General features: G+C 41.3%; 2 protein-coding genes across 2 annotated transcripts in view; one reads left to right on the top strand and one right to left on the bottom strand.

Annotated features, from left to right (window-relative positions):
- LOC308407934 (oxysterol-binding protein-related protein 2-like) overlaps positions 1-2,559 on the bottom strand; it is a 28,043-nt gene extending 25,484 nt beyond the window's left edge. Inside the window, exon 1 of the mRNA XM_080899914.1 lies at positions 2,455-2,559. The gene's annotated coding sequence lies outside the window, so the exon portion shown is untranslated. The remainder of the gene's footprint in view (positions 1-2,454) is intronic.
- A 7,665-nt stretch (positions 2,560-10,224) lies between these two features.
- mtcl2 (microtubule crosslinking factor 2) overlaps positions 10,225-16,039 on the top strand; it is an 86,734-nt gene continuing 80,919 nt past the window's right edge. Inside the window, exon 1 of the mRNA XM_080899928.1 lies at positions 10,225-11,584. Within this exon, the coding sequence (XP_080756054.1) occupies positions 10,598-11,584 (987 nt within the window). The 5' untranslated portion in view covers positions 10,225-10,597. The remainder of the gene's footprint in view (positions 11,585-16,039) is intronic.

The raw sequence follows: 16,039 nt of genomic DNA on the forward strand, positions 1-16,039 counted from the left end.
ACTGCTCATCTAGCTCTCAAGTGGAACTACATTACTCTAAGGTAACTACCTTACCTGTGCTAGTAAACTTACTTACTAGCACAGTGTAAAGCTCCCCTTTCAAATGGAATCTATCGCCATAGACACCATGGTGAGGGTAATTAAGGTACCTTAAGGAGGAAAACCCATAACTAAATGACAACAACTGCAATTCCAGAGAGGACAGACTAGTATGTCATGTAAAAATAAAAACAAAATGTGTCTACCTTCATACTCCTGTGGATAAAGCAACAATTTTTTTTAAAAAGGGAAGTTCACTTTAATCCTAACCATACAAAAGATGATTAGCAACAATAAAACAGCTACTACGTGAAGTACATAACACAGAGCATCCTTTCAGTGCAATGTTCTGCTGGGAAAGTTTCCATGCCAGCTTTTATACTTTGACAAATAAAACCCATAATTAAACTGACCCCCATGGAGCAGCACTCACTCTCCAGGCAGGACAATGCATGCTGTAACACCACAAAACCTGTCAAGGAATGGTTCAAGGTACATGAAAAATATTCTAAAGTGTTGGCTGGGCCTCCAAAGCCCCAAGATCAACACATAGCAACTATGGGAGTCCAAAAAGCATAATCCACAGGATCCAAAAGATCCACCCCCACTGTACCATCATGCAAAAAAACAAAACAAAAAAACACCATCACCACCAAAAACAAAACCTCTCATTTTTTTTAACAAACTCTTAAAAAGTTTAAGACATGACATGACATGCTGGTCAGTCACAGGAGCTCGTTCAGTGAGAGACTGAGATTACCGAAAAGCACCACTGAACGACACAGGAAATCTTTCCTGCCTGTGGCCATCTCCCTGTACAACGCATCCACTTAACACACTGTTTACTGCTACAACTACACATGTTTCTTTTCCAGCTATTTATTTATGAGTGATGTATGTATGTATGTATGTATATATTGTACTATTCTTAGTTAGCGTATTGTCTGTCTTGTCTTAATGTTGATTTATAATGGAGCACTGTAACAAAAAATAATTTCCCCCAGGGATCAATAAAGTATTCTGATTCTGAAAAAGGGGAACTTTTTGTTCATCATCTGCTTAGATGATGTTATTTTGGTTCAACGTTTTCAGTTCAACTTTATCAAATTGTGGTAGTCAAAACATTTGTGAATTGCCTCACAGTTATTACTGACATATCTACAAAAGATCGATATCAAAATGAACAAACAATGCTAAGCAGATTGACCGTCAGTAACACAGTATCACTTCCTTACATTAAGTTCCTTAGTGACAGTGGAAACATGCAGTAGTTCAAGTTCAACTTTATTGTCACTTCAACCATATACAGTTTAAAAATACACAGTGAGGCGAAACAACGTTCCTCCAGGAACCAAGGTGCTACAAGACAAGTTAGTGCAAAAAAATAATAATATATAATATATCTAGTAATAATATTGTGCAAAAGAGCATTTACAGGTTGGTGTGTGCGATGGTTTGGTGGTGTAGGTCCGTGTGTTTGCGCTTTGTGTTGGTTAGTCAGTCCAGTCTCAATGTTTTGAGGTATTTGAGTTAAGCTGAGTGATAATGTTAGTGTATGTGTGTGTGTGCGTGTTTATCAGTCAGTCCCTTCAGTACTACTATGAATGCCACTGAGCAATATGTCTGTCAGGGAGAGTAGACAAACAGATGACTGTGTCAGAGCAAACCTTGTGTCAATGACCTAAAGTACACCAGCTTTAAACGACAAACCTTTGTTTAATCTCTTGCGAGTCAGATGCGGATGTAATCGGGAAGAAGTCAGCCTGGCGGGGAGACATTACCAATGTTTGCTGAGGCAGTGAAACGTGATAGGAAATGACTTTAATCTGCACCTTTACATAAACTGCTGCAGGTGAAGAAAATGTGACGGTTTTAATCTGAATAGATGTTTTCCTCTGAAGGACTCCCTCACACTCAACCATCAAGAGCTTTTTACCAGCAGCTTTTTACCAGCACACGGAACTTAATCGTTCTGCTTGCACTGACAATACATTAAAAATACCCAAATAATAATTATATTCTAAATCAATTACCAATTAAACCTTCACTGACAACTTGAAAAACACCCAGCTCTGACAACCCATCTAATAAATGCTACTGTAAACTCTATGCTTGCTAACATAATAGCATACACTTTAACTTGCCAAATTTAACATGTGACGAACTATACAATATTCCTAAATGAGAACAATGTTTTTAAATCATTGTTCCCACACAACAAACTGACAGTGCCGAGGCTGGCCGGAGCTTTTTGACAGCTAGCGCTTTACCATTAGCGGGCGGGCTAAAGAAAAATAAGGTGGCTAACTAGCATGGTTAGCCACCTTTTTGAATAGAGAGGCCAAAGCAAAATTTAGGGCACTGAAAAGAAAACATAAGACCATAGAAAGACCAACGGAATATCTGTCATCGTACCTGAGTGGCGTGAGCAGGCTGAATGTATCTGCAAGTCCAGAAAGATGAACAAGAATTTACTGTGTAGCCTCAGCTTGACACAGCAGCGGAAGTAGCTGGCAAATGGGGGCGTCGTTAGATAGACGACAGACACAGTCTGCAGCCAATGAGATGTAATCCAGGAAACGTTTAACCAATGACAATGCGCACTAAAGAGCAGATTTTTAAAAAACATGCACCCTTTTCCTTTTTAAAAAAAAATAAAGCTGAGCATCTGCAGCTTATTCTCCATTATTATAAATTACAGAACATAAGTCTAAATCGAGAATATGTCTAAATCAACACACACACACAGACACACATATGTTCCGTTCCAAACAGTGTGTGTCTGTGTGTGTGCGTGCGTGTGTGTGTAAAAACCGCACCTCAGAAGTCTGAGATATAAGAAATATATCAGATATATATAAGAAATACTGTCTAACATCTCTAGTATCATTACCATGAATAACACATTGAGAATAGCTGGAATTAAAAGGCCCCTTCATGGTGGTTCGTGGATGTTTTGTGATAAGAGACAGTGTTGACGCTCAAAATGAGGACATATTCAACTTGCATTCTGATACCCTAATCAGCCAGCGATTTTTAATGTTTTGATTATAATTCTATTTCTGAAAACATCTGAGGTTTCTCTACCAAAGGTCAGGTTTGCACAGCTGCTTACTAACACTGTGTTCCACAGCTGCTTTAGCAGTACAGGGTTTTCAATATCTGATGTTCATTTCACGTCTATATGGCTTCAACTTAGTCAGAGATTGTATCAACTGTCATCAGTAATACAGCTTATCTATTTGATATAGCAGGCAGCCTGCTTAGAGGAGAACTGGGGCATGAGCAATAACGAGGCACATGATAAAACATTTACAATTTAGTACCCATGTTGGCTTGTATTTGAATGTCTGATAAAGCTTTTACAATATCCTCTCATAACATTTACTGAAGGCTCACAGGTCATAGGCCCACACTGTTTCACAGATGACACAAAACCAGGCCAGGCACTAATGATGCACTGTTGCATCAAGAGTATTTCTAAAAGAACTCTGTAGTGCCATTATATCTTAATGTTGGATGGAGAAAAGTTTAATTGTCAGTAGTAATTTGTTCTTTCAGAACAAACAATCAGTGTGTTTCTTTTCCCAGAGTTGCATAATGATGGTGTGATGAGAAGAAAAGAGGGGGGAGGGGGGCAGAGAATAGGATGAGAGACTGCAGGAGATGAGGAGGAGGGGAAGAGGCAGAGAGAACAGTGGACTAGAAGGAGAAAATGGTTTCTATTCAGGCACACAGCGGGACAAAGAGTTCAGCTTGTGCACAACCGCATGCAGATACAGCTGCTCACCCCTTTATGTTTAATTCACAAAAAAAAAACCCCATTATCAAAGCATTATGTTGAGCCTAAAGAAGCTACATGACTGTAATTTTAATACTTAAGATATCTGAAAAGAACAAACCAGAAAAAGAATGCTTTAATTTGCATCACACAGAAAAAGCAGCTGGTTTTAACATTTGACTTTATCTGCTTCACAGCATTAATGATTTGAATAGTTTGCTTCCTGTTTGCTGCGATGAATTGCCTCTAAATTCACCTGTGGTCAAGCAAACGCTTTGATCTTTATCATACAATTAGTCAAACAGTTTTGTTTTTCTTCCTGGTGTACTCGCCAAGTTTCCCTACTCACCACTAGATGGAGGTAAAAGATAAAGTTTTTCCCTGAGTTGTTCACTCGTCAGTAGCCAACAGAAACCAAACCTTTGAAACTAATTGTACAGAGTACTGTGAAAAGGTCTTAAGCCCTTACTACATATTTTGCTTTCAAGAAGCCAGACTTTAGATTATTTTTTCAAGTGGCCCTTAGCAGTCGTTCTCCAGGCTTTCTGAAAGTCCTTCAAAGATTTTCTTTGGACATTGGCTGCTTTTTCACACATTTTCAGTTCAGTCCTAGTGCCTGATCCTTTTCAGAGGATTTTTCTTTATTTTCACCCACTTAATACTGACCAATTCAGCAATAAAAAGCGCCTCCAAGGATGGATCAGACCAACAAAGACCTGAGACAAAATTTGTGAGGTGCCTCTGGCCTTTCAGCTGATTTATCTATTATTTACCAAACCCTCATCAGAAACTGTCTCAGTGCGAGAGTAGACATCAACATTGTTGAAGCACTGTGGGACTGACAGAGAATGAAACGACAGGCAGAACTTGGAACGCCCTTCAAGCCTGGAGAACTGTTCCTGAAGGCTGCTTCAGGAAATTATGAGAAAGCTTGTTCGGGAGAGAGAATTAAGGTGGTCATACCAAATATAGACTGGTTAGAAATGCACAAACTCCTTTTGTTCGCATGTATAGTGTTTTTCTGTGTATTGTTATACCTGTTTCAATCCTTTTCCCAATAGAAATAGAAAGAAATAGAAATAAAAAAGACATTTACTCAGTACTGTGTATGTTCTCCTTGTGCTGATTTGCAGAAAAATATCATTCATGAAATAACATCCCTTTATGATTATGGAAACTGAGTGTTTTGGACAAAGTGATTCCAGCAATAAGGGAATTTTGATCCTCTTCTAACTACAAGATAAATGGTCTTTGAATGAGGTCTGGAACCCAAACTATTGAATACTAATTCAAGAAGGAGGCCTTTGGCTGTTGCTCTTCGTATGGTTTTGAACAATGTACAGGACTATTTATGTGGCACACTTATGAGAAGCTCCAGGCAGATCCAACAGTGTCAACAGAAGGTCTGGAAGTTGATATCATCATATATAGGCCACCTACTGTACCCTGCAGGGAGGTAAGTTGAGCACAAACGTGTTATTCCAGCTAAAGCAGGTCACATGAGACTCATTTTACTTGCAGGAGACAAATTTCCACAACAATTCTCAAAGGGGGATTTACCACAATTGGTGAAGGCTGACAACGTCATTGCAGAAGCAGTAGCTTCTGTAAGGAAGGGAAAACCCAGGTTAGTTTGGTCCCCTACGGCAGCACTGTGATAAAGCAAGCGTAACTGATTACAAATACACAGTGATCACTACACAGAGAGTGCACCTACATTTAATGCATGAAATAAAAAAATTCATGATATAAGAAAATCATGGTTGAGAATATCTGTCCTGTACTAATGTCAGCAGGCAGAATGTAGCAGTGACATTGCTGATGCAGCTCTAGTTCACACACACTCACTGCTTTCCAATTACTGAACTGAAGATAACGTGCAAGGACAGCAATTTTCTGCCGATGCCTTTTTTTTTGTCTCAGCAAAGCAGACCGGCACTCAGACTGGACGTCACTGTGAGGCACATCAGGGTGTTTTTCACTCACAATTAGTAAAATATGCTCATTGTTAAGGAGCACTTGCTGGTTGGTCTGCGTGGGTTACCTCCTACCAGAATCACATAACGGATTGGATGGCAGAGGGGTGATGTGAAGTCTTGCGACACAACTGTCAAGCCATTCACCTCATTTATGCTCTCCTTTCTAATGGCTGAAAGCGAATAATGAAGCAAAACTTAGATATCATTCCTAAAAAAAGCACTTCTGGTGCCAACCTACATGCCATACATGAGAAAGAACTGAATATTAGCTCATCAACTAACACCAATGATGCTCTTGGATTCAGACATATTCATGTGACGTTTAATTCTTGGCAATATCCGTGCAAGATTGCAGGGTATTCTTTCATTGTTCCCTTAAAACATAGTAATATATTCCTTTATATTATTGCATTTTGATTTTATTATGCAAACTAAGCAGATTTGTAAAAGAATCTTGTACCCCACTGTGTTCTTCCTGAATGTAAATGTGTTTGGCTAATGATGTAACATAACTGTCACCAATAAAGTTCTGTGTTCCCATAAAATGCTGTGGCCCAAGTAGCCCAGGAGCACAGTGAGTTGCTTTGACCTTGAAACCACACTCCAGGAGCACTGAAGAGTAAAAACTGTCACAAAGCTTGAAAAATCTGCTAGAGAAAAATCGCAATACTTCAACAAACTAAAGGCAGAAAAGACTTTAAACGGTGCAGCTTCAATTATTTGTCTTTATGCTATGTAAAAGACATCTCTGCAACATTCAAAGTGCTAATCACAAAATATTTTACTGGTAAGCAAATGACAGAACAGCTTGTTGAAACTGCCGTATTGAACTGCTGTGAGTAAATGGTGCAGTAAAATGAGGTATCAAAAACATTTGGGAAATAATGTGTCAAGATGTTCTTATAACAAAGAGCCTGCTGAAAACAATAAAAGCCAATTGCATTATTACAGTGGGGTTTTAATACTGCAGAAATCTGCATTTCTCTTCATTATCTGGCTAAACACTGGTTATTAGAAGAACGGGCCGAGGAAGGGGGCGACTTGATGGGCTCTGTGAGGGCCAACATGGGTGCTGTTTGTGGTCTGCTTAATATTCAATGAACGTGGTATACCACCAACAATGGAGGGTCGGTTCATTAATGATTCAAAGAACCATTCAACTGCTCCAAATTGCAATTTTGATGTTAAACCGGATCCTTAATAAGGGTATATAATTGCAATGCACAGAAAATTGCCTGGTATGAAATGGACTTTAATATTACATGTCACATATTTTCATAATAAAATTCATGATGGCTAAATTTGGTTTAGCTGGCTCAGTTTAAGGGCTCTGGTAAAGAACCATTCATAGCAAACCTTCTCACATGCCTGATCTGGAAAAGGATAGGTCTGGTAGTGTGTGTGTGTGTGTGTGTGTGTGTGTGTGTGTGTGTGTGTGTGTGTGTGTGTGTGTGTGTGTGTGTGTGTGTGTAGACAGCAAACTAATTGACAGATGCATTGTGTCAGGCATACAGCGTTGTACTTGTATTGTATATGAGATCATTGTGACACTAAATGAAAGATCGTCATATGTTTGTTGTAAAAAAGAAAGGCATCTAATCGAGAGAATGTTTTAAATAGGTTTCATATTGTTGTTATCTTGTTTCTTTCCTTTCTTTCCTGTAATGCTCTTGACTCCTCTCTTATCTTTTCCGTCAGCTTGACTCAGCAGAACGCGCTGCTAACCATGTTCTTATTCTTGCCTTATTATTGCCAAAACAAACCGGAAATAAAACAACATTGTTTCCACTGTTTTCCAACTGATTATAGGCAAGATTTCTGCAATGAATGAGTGCTCTAAATGGATTAACTGGGAGTGTAAAATATTGTTTAATATTTCTATTTCTGTTCATTATTAGACCTTTAAAGCAGATATTTGGTGTTGTTGTGGTGTGAGAGAAGATAATAGAGTATACTAGGTTGTAATTCTGCGGCTGCCACTGCAGGATCATTAGCAATGAATGATTTAAAGACTGCATGATTTCAGATGCAGTCTGCTAGTGGCAGTATCTTCATACTGATTAAAGACCGCTGCCAGAGAAAGTGATAAACAAGCGAACATAGTAGAATGCTCAAGCAGGATTTAGGATAGAGGTAGTGGATTGATCAGCTGAACCAAAAGTGATTTTTCTAGCACCTTTTACGCTACCCATCATATGTAAATGACAGTGCTTTCATTTAATCGGTTATATTATTTCATTCAGAGAGGTTTGGTGTGGTCTCACTCACTGGATGCTCCTTTAAGGTGTGAGGTTTCATTGGAATGTGTTTCAAATATCCTCTCGGGGGTGCAAAAACAGTAAAAATGTTGCATGCATGTTTGTTTTGCACAGTGAGATTTTTAATTTCTCTGGCTGAATCCAAATGCGTCAAAAATACAAATGTGTGTAGATAACTATGTGATCGTTCACACATGACAGATCACATACAGAGTGAAACGTGGCAGCAGCTGCTTGTGATGGACTGAGAACGTAATTGCTCCATAATGTGTTTAAGTTTAGAAAGTCCTACAATAGTGCTATTTTTGTAGCCGCGTGTTTACATGAATTATACAGATGTAAACACAGTACAGCCCACTGCTTCAGCACATAGCAAATGGCCATTCACCAGCCCTGATCCCTGAGTGGGAAAATCTATTCTCATGGCTTCGATTCTGTGTTTGTTGTCCTCAAGTTTCTACTCATAAGACATTCACAGAGTTTGAGTCTGACAGCATGGACTGAATCAATATAGTTTGTATTGTCTCTGTGATAAGACTTTAGTCAGATGATGGTTACAAGCACCCGCAGGATGGGCAAAAAAGGAGCCTTGGAGAATAAATGTTATTAGAAATGCTGCTAAATGTCATAATGTGCTCTAACTGCTTGGAAGAGTGTTTACACACATTTGTTGAGCCCACTGAGATTGCACCATGCGATGGTTATTACTGGAAATCTCCGACTGTGTGCATACAGGGCAGGAGATCCAGCACTGCTTTGTAGCTTTATTGAAACAAAAATACAGTTTATGGCAGACGATGACACGGCCCTTCAGTCAGTTATCAAAAATAATGCACAAACACATTTTAAAAAATCAACTTTATGGTTCCTACTTATGCTGTATATGCTAATAAACATGCTGCACAAGCAAATACGGCTTATTAAAAAAATACATTTTGGTGTCCAGCTTTAGACCAAGATTTTGGTGGACTAATATCTAACACGTTACTTGAAAAACCTCCTATGGGTATCCAGTTTGGTTAAGATCTGATGATTGTGTGAGCTGTAGCACAGGCTCCACTCATTTCAAACTGTTCGGTGAGCCCCCTGATGACCTCTGAATGAGACCCTACCTATCAGGAAATGTTTCACTATGGGATAAATGTTATCACTTAATTTTCCGCCTATCTGTAAGTAGTTTATCTTGACTGGTGACGGGTCTCATGGGTTTTTCGGCCATGCCTTAAAACCCATACAATCTCTTTAACACAACAAAACAGAGAATTGCCTGACTCAGCGCTCTGTAAAATTTAACTGCACATGCTAATTACAGGATATCAATAGCCGCTTAAGGTTTAATGATTAGTTGTGATAGAATAATGGTGGGACTGTGAAAAGGGATCTCCAAAGGTTACAAATTTAAAGCTGTCGGAGGCAATAAATAATGGGGGAACAGTGGGACAGTATGCAGGATAATAACAGTCTACAGTCTGAGAAGTAAAAGATAAACAGGTGACAGAAAGGAGGGAAACAGAAGGGATACTATAAATTGCATGCTTTATTTAAAACAAAAGAAATATTGTTCTTTGACACTATTTTTCATGCGATGTTTGCGACAAACCTATCTACCTAAACTTTAAGAAGAATAAGAAAGATTTGCTTGAGTGTGATGTCAGAGGAATCTTTTGTTTGTTTGTTTGCTTAGAAGGAGACAGATAATCTGAGCCCTACAGTGTACTCTACATTAATGCACACATTTGGGGTCAGGTGATGCTCTCACCTCCCACAATGCAGCTGTATGCTGTTGTGACCTTTCTTTTATGATTTGCGCGCATGTTAAATATCTGTTACTTTGGAAGGAAAGGTTTCTGGTCTGGCTGCTACACACACACACACACACACACACACACACACACACACACACACACACACACACACACACACACACACACAGCTGTTTTACTGACCTGTATGAAAATATTTTAAGCTGACTTAAGTGTGCATAAATGGGCCCTGTCCTCCGAGCCCTGGAGTCTCTACACAATATTTTATTTATTTATTTATTTATTGCTGTGTCTTACTGTTTTTCTGATATCTTGCATTGGTGGCGGCAGAGAGCTGCAGAAACGAGACTATCTCTCTCCTCCAGAGCTACATCCCGTTATATGAGAGGAGAGAGAGAGAGGTGACCATAGGCACCGCACTGCCGTCTGTTCTCACCCACAATTCCTCTGAGCAGGAACCGGCTAATTTGTGTCATCGAGGCAGAGAGAGGGAGATCCCGAGGACAGGAGTGGAGGATCCAGCAGAACAAAGCGGAATAATTGGTGCATTTGCGGCACACAGAACTGGAAAATTGGATTGTATTTATCTTTTCTCGATCTTTTAGACTCTACTTCCCGCTTCGTCCTGTTGCGTTGCAAGCCCTCATTGTGGCCGGAGTGATCTCCTCCTTTTGTGTGGCTCTGCAGTTGTTTATTCACACTCCTAACTTCTGCCTCCTGTTTCTGCAAATAGGAGGTTTCGTTTCTATTTTTCTCGTATCTGCCTAAACGGAATGAATGACAAAAACAAAGGAGGTTGATGTCCACAACTCTCCGACTCACCTCGTCTTCGCCTCGCCCAAGGAACGAAGACTCCATCTCCGGCAGAAGATGGAAAGCGGAGGCGGGACGGAGTGCTCGGATAGCGGGCAGATGCAGCACGCGGTGCCCGGTCAGCAGCCCGAATCTGCGGACCTTTCTGCCGTGCTGTCCGCTCACACTCCAGGCCAGAAGAAGAAGATCAACCGGGCCCCATCTCCGGCGAGACCGAAGGATGTACCCGGGTGGTCGCTCACGAAGATCCGAGGAGGGATTGGGACCCCGACCCTGAGTGTCAAGCCAGGAGCCATTCATCTGGGTAGCCGCATATCCAGGCGCAGCCCCGTGGGAAGTCTTGCTGGGAAGGACGGCAAAGGGGAGAAGAGTGGTGGCGGAAAACCCGCCGGCAAATCCTCCCTCTCTGGTGGCATGTCCTCCAAGGGCTCGGCGTCCAAGGCCATCAAAAGCACCGTAGCGCGGAGGAAGGTGTCGGACGCCAGCATAGGATCCGATGATTTATCCAAGGATTCTGGATGCGCCCCGGGGAAGCTCTCCCCAACCGACAGCAGCTCCGAGCTGTCGGACTGCGCCTCTGAGGAAAACAAGCTGTCCACGGACGCTGTGAGCAGCGACGCCGAGTCGAGGAGTAGCAGGGGCGGCGGGCCGGAGTTAGAGAAGCCGCTCAGGGATGGCGCGTTGGCGGACAGAACCAGCCAACAAGCTGCTGCTGCTGCTGCTAAGACCACCTGCTCCTCCGGAGAGAAGGACCGGCTCTCCACCGGTATCGAGACGGGAGAAGGGAGCATATCCCCGGGCGAGGAGCGATCGGTCACCTCATTTGATAGCCGGGTGCCCGCCAGCACATCTCTGGCTTTCTCAGACCTCACAGAGGAGTTTATGGACAGCATGCACGAGGAGTTTGTCAGGGAAATAGAAGAGCTGAGATCTGAGAATGATTACCTCAAAGTAAGTTCGGCATATGTCAGCTCGTGTTTTTGAAGTTGCTTAACCTACATAGTGCTTCACAAACAGGGTTTTAGTCTTTTTTTTTCAAGCAGTGACACCAGATTTTGCATGGGTTCCCATGAAAAACACTCCTGACGTTGGTCACATGCATACACCTGGCCTATTTAGCAATTTGACGTCATTGTCATTTTTCATTCCTTATACAAATCATCTTTCTGTCATACTGTTTTATTCCAAAGTCTGCCTCTAAAAGTCACTCTGACCTGCTTCTCACTGTGTAGAGATTCCTTTGGATGCCTCCCAAGAGTACTCACTACAAGGATGTTGATGTTATAGAGAGTCTGTCTGCACCCCTGGCCACGCATGAGCACAACATGCTGCTTCCTGGTGACAGAATAGGTTTCTGATAGAAAATCTGCAGTTGCAGAACGGTGAAATACTGTAAATGGTTAACAATGGTGTGCTTTGGATTGAGATTTTGCACTTGGTGTTCATCACTTGTGCTTCGCATGTTGGCACAGTGGAGGTACGGTTCATTCTGCTGCTGTATTCTGCTTTGCTCCTAAAGGCATTATTAATAGCATTGTATTAACACAGAGGTAGAGCGCTGTGTGATTGCCTAAAGATTCTCAACACCTAAAATGTGGAAGTAAATATGGAAATCCTGCAAGTTGTGAATTTTGAGTGGGGTTTTCCATAAAAGTGCAAAACTCTTATATTAAAAAAGAGAAAAAGATCCTCTACTGGCAGCATCGGTATCAAATTCCTGTTGTCTGTCAAACACTAAAGCATCACTCTTGAAAACAATAACTAAACAATTGTTGCATTATCCCAAAGTACCTCAGCTCACAGGAGGATTTGATTTCATCAGTGTTTTTGATAGAATAGGCATCTCACAGCTCCCACAGTACATCTGCAGGCAGTGAAATGTATTATATACATCGAGCTGCTGGTCAAGCCTCCCTCCAGAGTGATTGATTAAGGCAAGGATCAGCTAGGGAACATATCCCCTAGCACTACCTGGCAGTGACCAGACAAGCCAGTGATTGTCAGACATTGATTGCCTGTGGTAATTGATTAGCAGCGCTTGTCTCTAAGCAAAAAGCACTTTCCCCAGGAGTTTCTTTAACTGTTGGGGGTGTTTTGATCTTTGGTTTAGTTTCTGGTTGCCCACTCCTGGTCCCCAAAATACTCCTTTCTTTTATCATTAACACACGTCATCCTAGTTGGTGCATATTTGGTGCAGTGTGTGGCTGCTGACGGAATATGGGGCATCATATCACATTGGACCACGGCAAAGCCCCATGGGAGGGTTGGCAGTGAAGTAAGTCTGGCTGTGTGTGTTGTTGCAGCTGCGAGGAACACTTGGTTAGTGATCAGACGATCAAAACAACATGCTGCAGAGGCATCAGGCTCTCAGACTTATCATAAATCCTTGCTGTAATGCTCAGTCTCCAGTTCCTTCTCTTTTTTTTGCACCGCTTCAAAATTCATCTTTTTTTTCCTCCTTCATGCTTTACATCTCCAGCCTGCCAGTCTTCCACCGCCATCCTATGAATATGCAGACTCTTTCTGGGTGCCGAGCTGTTTCCCATTCAGCTGGTAATCACCGTAGGAGATCAAAACAGTTGGCAGCTGTTTGAATCTCATTAGTGGCGACTTTATACCTTACTGTTTGTGTTTCTGTTGAAGCTACAAAAGAATATCTGATTAGATGTTTCACGTACCGCGCACGCAGCATTACTGACGCCTGTACTTACATTCCTGCTTTCCTACACCATGAACATACACCGTCAGGTTGTAGGTGCCATGCTGACAAACAGTTTGACAAATTGTTGAACGCACTTTAGTCACCGCACGCCTTGTCAAGGGGGGAACTTACGCTCAGTACAGTTGAATCATCATTCAAGTCCACATGCTGTATTTCGACACAATAAACCAGGAGTAGGGACGTGCTGCTCTTCATGTTATGCCTAACCTGACACAGTTTCACAAAGAAAGACGAGATTTTCTGGATTTAATTTTTAGGAATGTCCGTCCTGTGACTGCAATTTAAACAAACAGATGAGCATCTGTGCAGCTTGTGCAGATGGCTGTTTTCACTTACCAATTAGGAGTAATTTAAATTGTAAAAGACGACCTTGGTGGTAGAGTTAAATAGTTGAAAACATAGTGGTAATAAATGCAATGGTGCCTTCAATGAGTCATTTGATCATTTGTTATGATCCTGAAGGCTTAATCTGAAAATAATAATAACAATAAACATACAGGATCTATGTAAATATAGCAAATGTGATAGAAATGCACAGAATAGCAGCTTGATCTGCTGCCTAATTGCCTAAATGAACATAAAAACCATACAGATCCACTATGTTTATGTTTTGTGTTTATATTTAATTTATGTTTAACTCCTCAGACACAAGGTGTTGTATAATCAGGCCCATCGTATCACCCAAAAGAACACTTTGCTCTGAGACTGGTTCCTCTGGGATTTAAAAGTAGAATGGGAGGCCTTCAGTTTTCAGGCCCCTCTTCTGTGAAACCAGCTTCCAGTTTGGGTTTGGGAGACAGACACTATCTCTACTTTGAAGGTTAATCTCAAAACTTCCCTTTTTGATAAAGCTTATAGTTTTGGCTCTGTCAGGTGACCCTGAATCCTCCCTTTTTAAGGCTGCACTTGTCCTAGACTGCTGGGGACTTCCCGTTATTAACCAAGTGTTTCATCTTCACTCCTCTTTTTTCTTTTCACTCACTCTGTTTTTACACCGCTCCACATTTAATCATTAGTTATCATTTATCTCTGGCTCTCTTCCGCCGTGTTTCGTTTATCCTGTCTTCGCCCTCTTACCCGGGCTGTATGTGACAGATGGCCACCCCTCCCTGATCCTAGTTCTGGGAGGTTTCTTCCTGTTAAAAGGGAGTTTTCCCTCCCCACTGTTGCCAAGTGCTTTCTCATAAGAGGTTGTTTGATTGTTTGGGTTTTCTCTGTATTATTGTAGGCTTCTTTATAGAATAGAATACACATACGAATGTAAGAATATGAGAGTCAGATGAAAACCTGACAATGCCACTCTCATAAAGCTGGGACAAAATACTGAAAGCAATTAGCTAAATCACCTCGTACACAACTGACAACAAAATATGGTGGGTTTCAGATTTGCAGAGCCAGGTAGGGAGGACTGTTATCACAGCAGATGTGTGCACACACTCATTTCTGACATTAACCACTCTGACTCACTAACATGACAGCTGATTGGTTGATTTCTTCTCCTGACTCGCTCACATGACAGAGACCTTCTTCACTGTTCTTCTTTAGTTAGCTGTGAAAAGCAGGTCAGTGGACCATCTCTCTCCCTCAGTCTCAGTCTCTCACCACATTAACTTATGATTCCCTGGTTTCGTGTCCTCACTTCCTCACTCTCTGCTGTCATGTTTTATCTCCCTCTCCATCTAGATAGTTTTCACGCTCTGTTTTTTTCCCTATCTGATTTTTCTTTTCCTGTTTCCCATTTACATTCCCTTTTATTGCTTTGCTGTTCTTTCATTCCTTTTCCTCTCAGTTTCAGAATTTGGGTTTTGTTCTTGTGTCTGCTCTTTCCCTTTGATTCTTTTTCATGCTATTAACTTTCATCCTCCTTTCTTTTTACTTCATTCCATTTCTCTCGTTCACTCTGTTCTCTATCACAGATGTGTAGCAGTGGCCAGCGGTGTGCCACTCACAGAAACATTACTAAATCCATCCATTTTACTTTACCTGCTCACACGGTTATGATTCATCCTTGTACAGTTTAGTGCGTACGTAGTGGAGACGCAGGCACACACTGCTCACCTTGCTTTTCATATTGTGCACATAGTAAACATACAGACACACAAAAATACACATGCACACACACCCGCACAGCTTGTTGTTGCTGCACTTGGAGCTCTGCAGAAGCTGACCCACATTCTTTACTGTAGTAAGTCATGACAGCACTACTATTACTACAGCCGCTCATACTCATTTGGCTCATTATGCTAACACATCACCCACACAAACACGCTCATACTTAGAGGCAGGGATTTTTGCCAGCACACGTTCATTTAACAGTTCTGTAAGCACATTGTCGTGCTTTGCCGTAAAACAGAGTGACCTAGACTTTCCTTTTTTTATGGGGTGTGATACTTGATTTCATTGGAAACACAGACAGAGCTGCGCCTTAAATATGATTCAGAAGTGTGATGCAATTCATGCTGTCAGGCTGAAATGAATAATTCATCTGCATGTGACTAAAACGGGGGTAGATAAAAACACTGGTTTGAATGAAACATTTATACTGGTCTGTAGTATTTGTGAGTTGTATTTTAGTGCAGTCCCACACTATCCAAATGCTCTGCTTAGATTTTGAATTTTCTTAATCCACAGATGCCACATCCTGGAGTTTGCTCCAAGGTGTGCTAATAGCTATACCCTGACCT

This window comes from Rhamphochromis sp. 'chilingali', assembly GCF_963969265.1.
Source record: "Rhamphochromis sp. 'chilingali' genome assembly, chromosome: 12".
Classification (NCBI taxonomy): Eukaryota; Metazoa; Chordata; class Actinopteri; order Cichliformes; family Cichlidae; genus Rhamphochromis; species Rhamphochromis sp. 'chilingali'.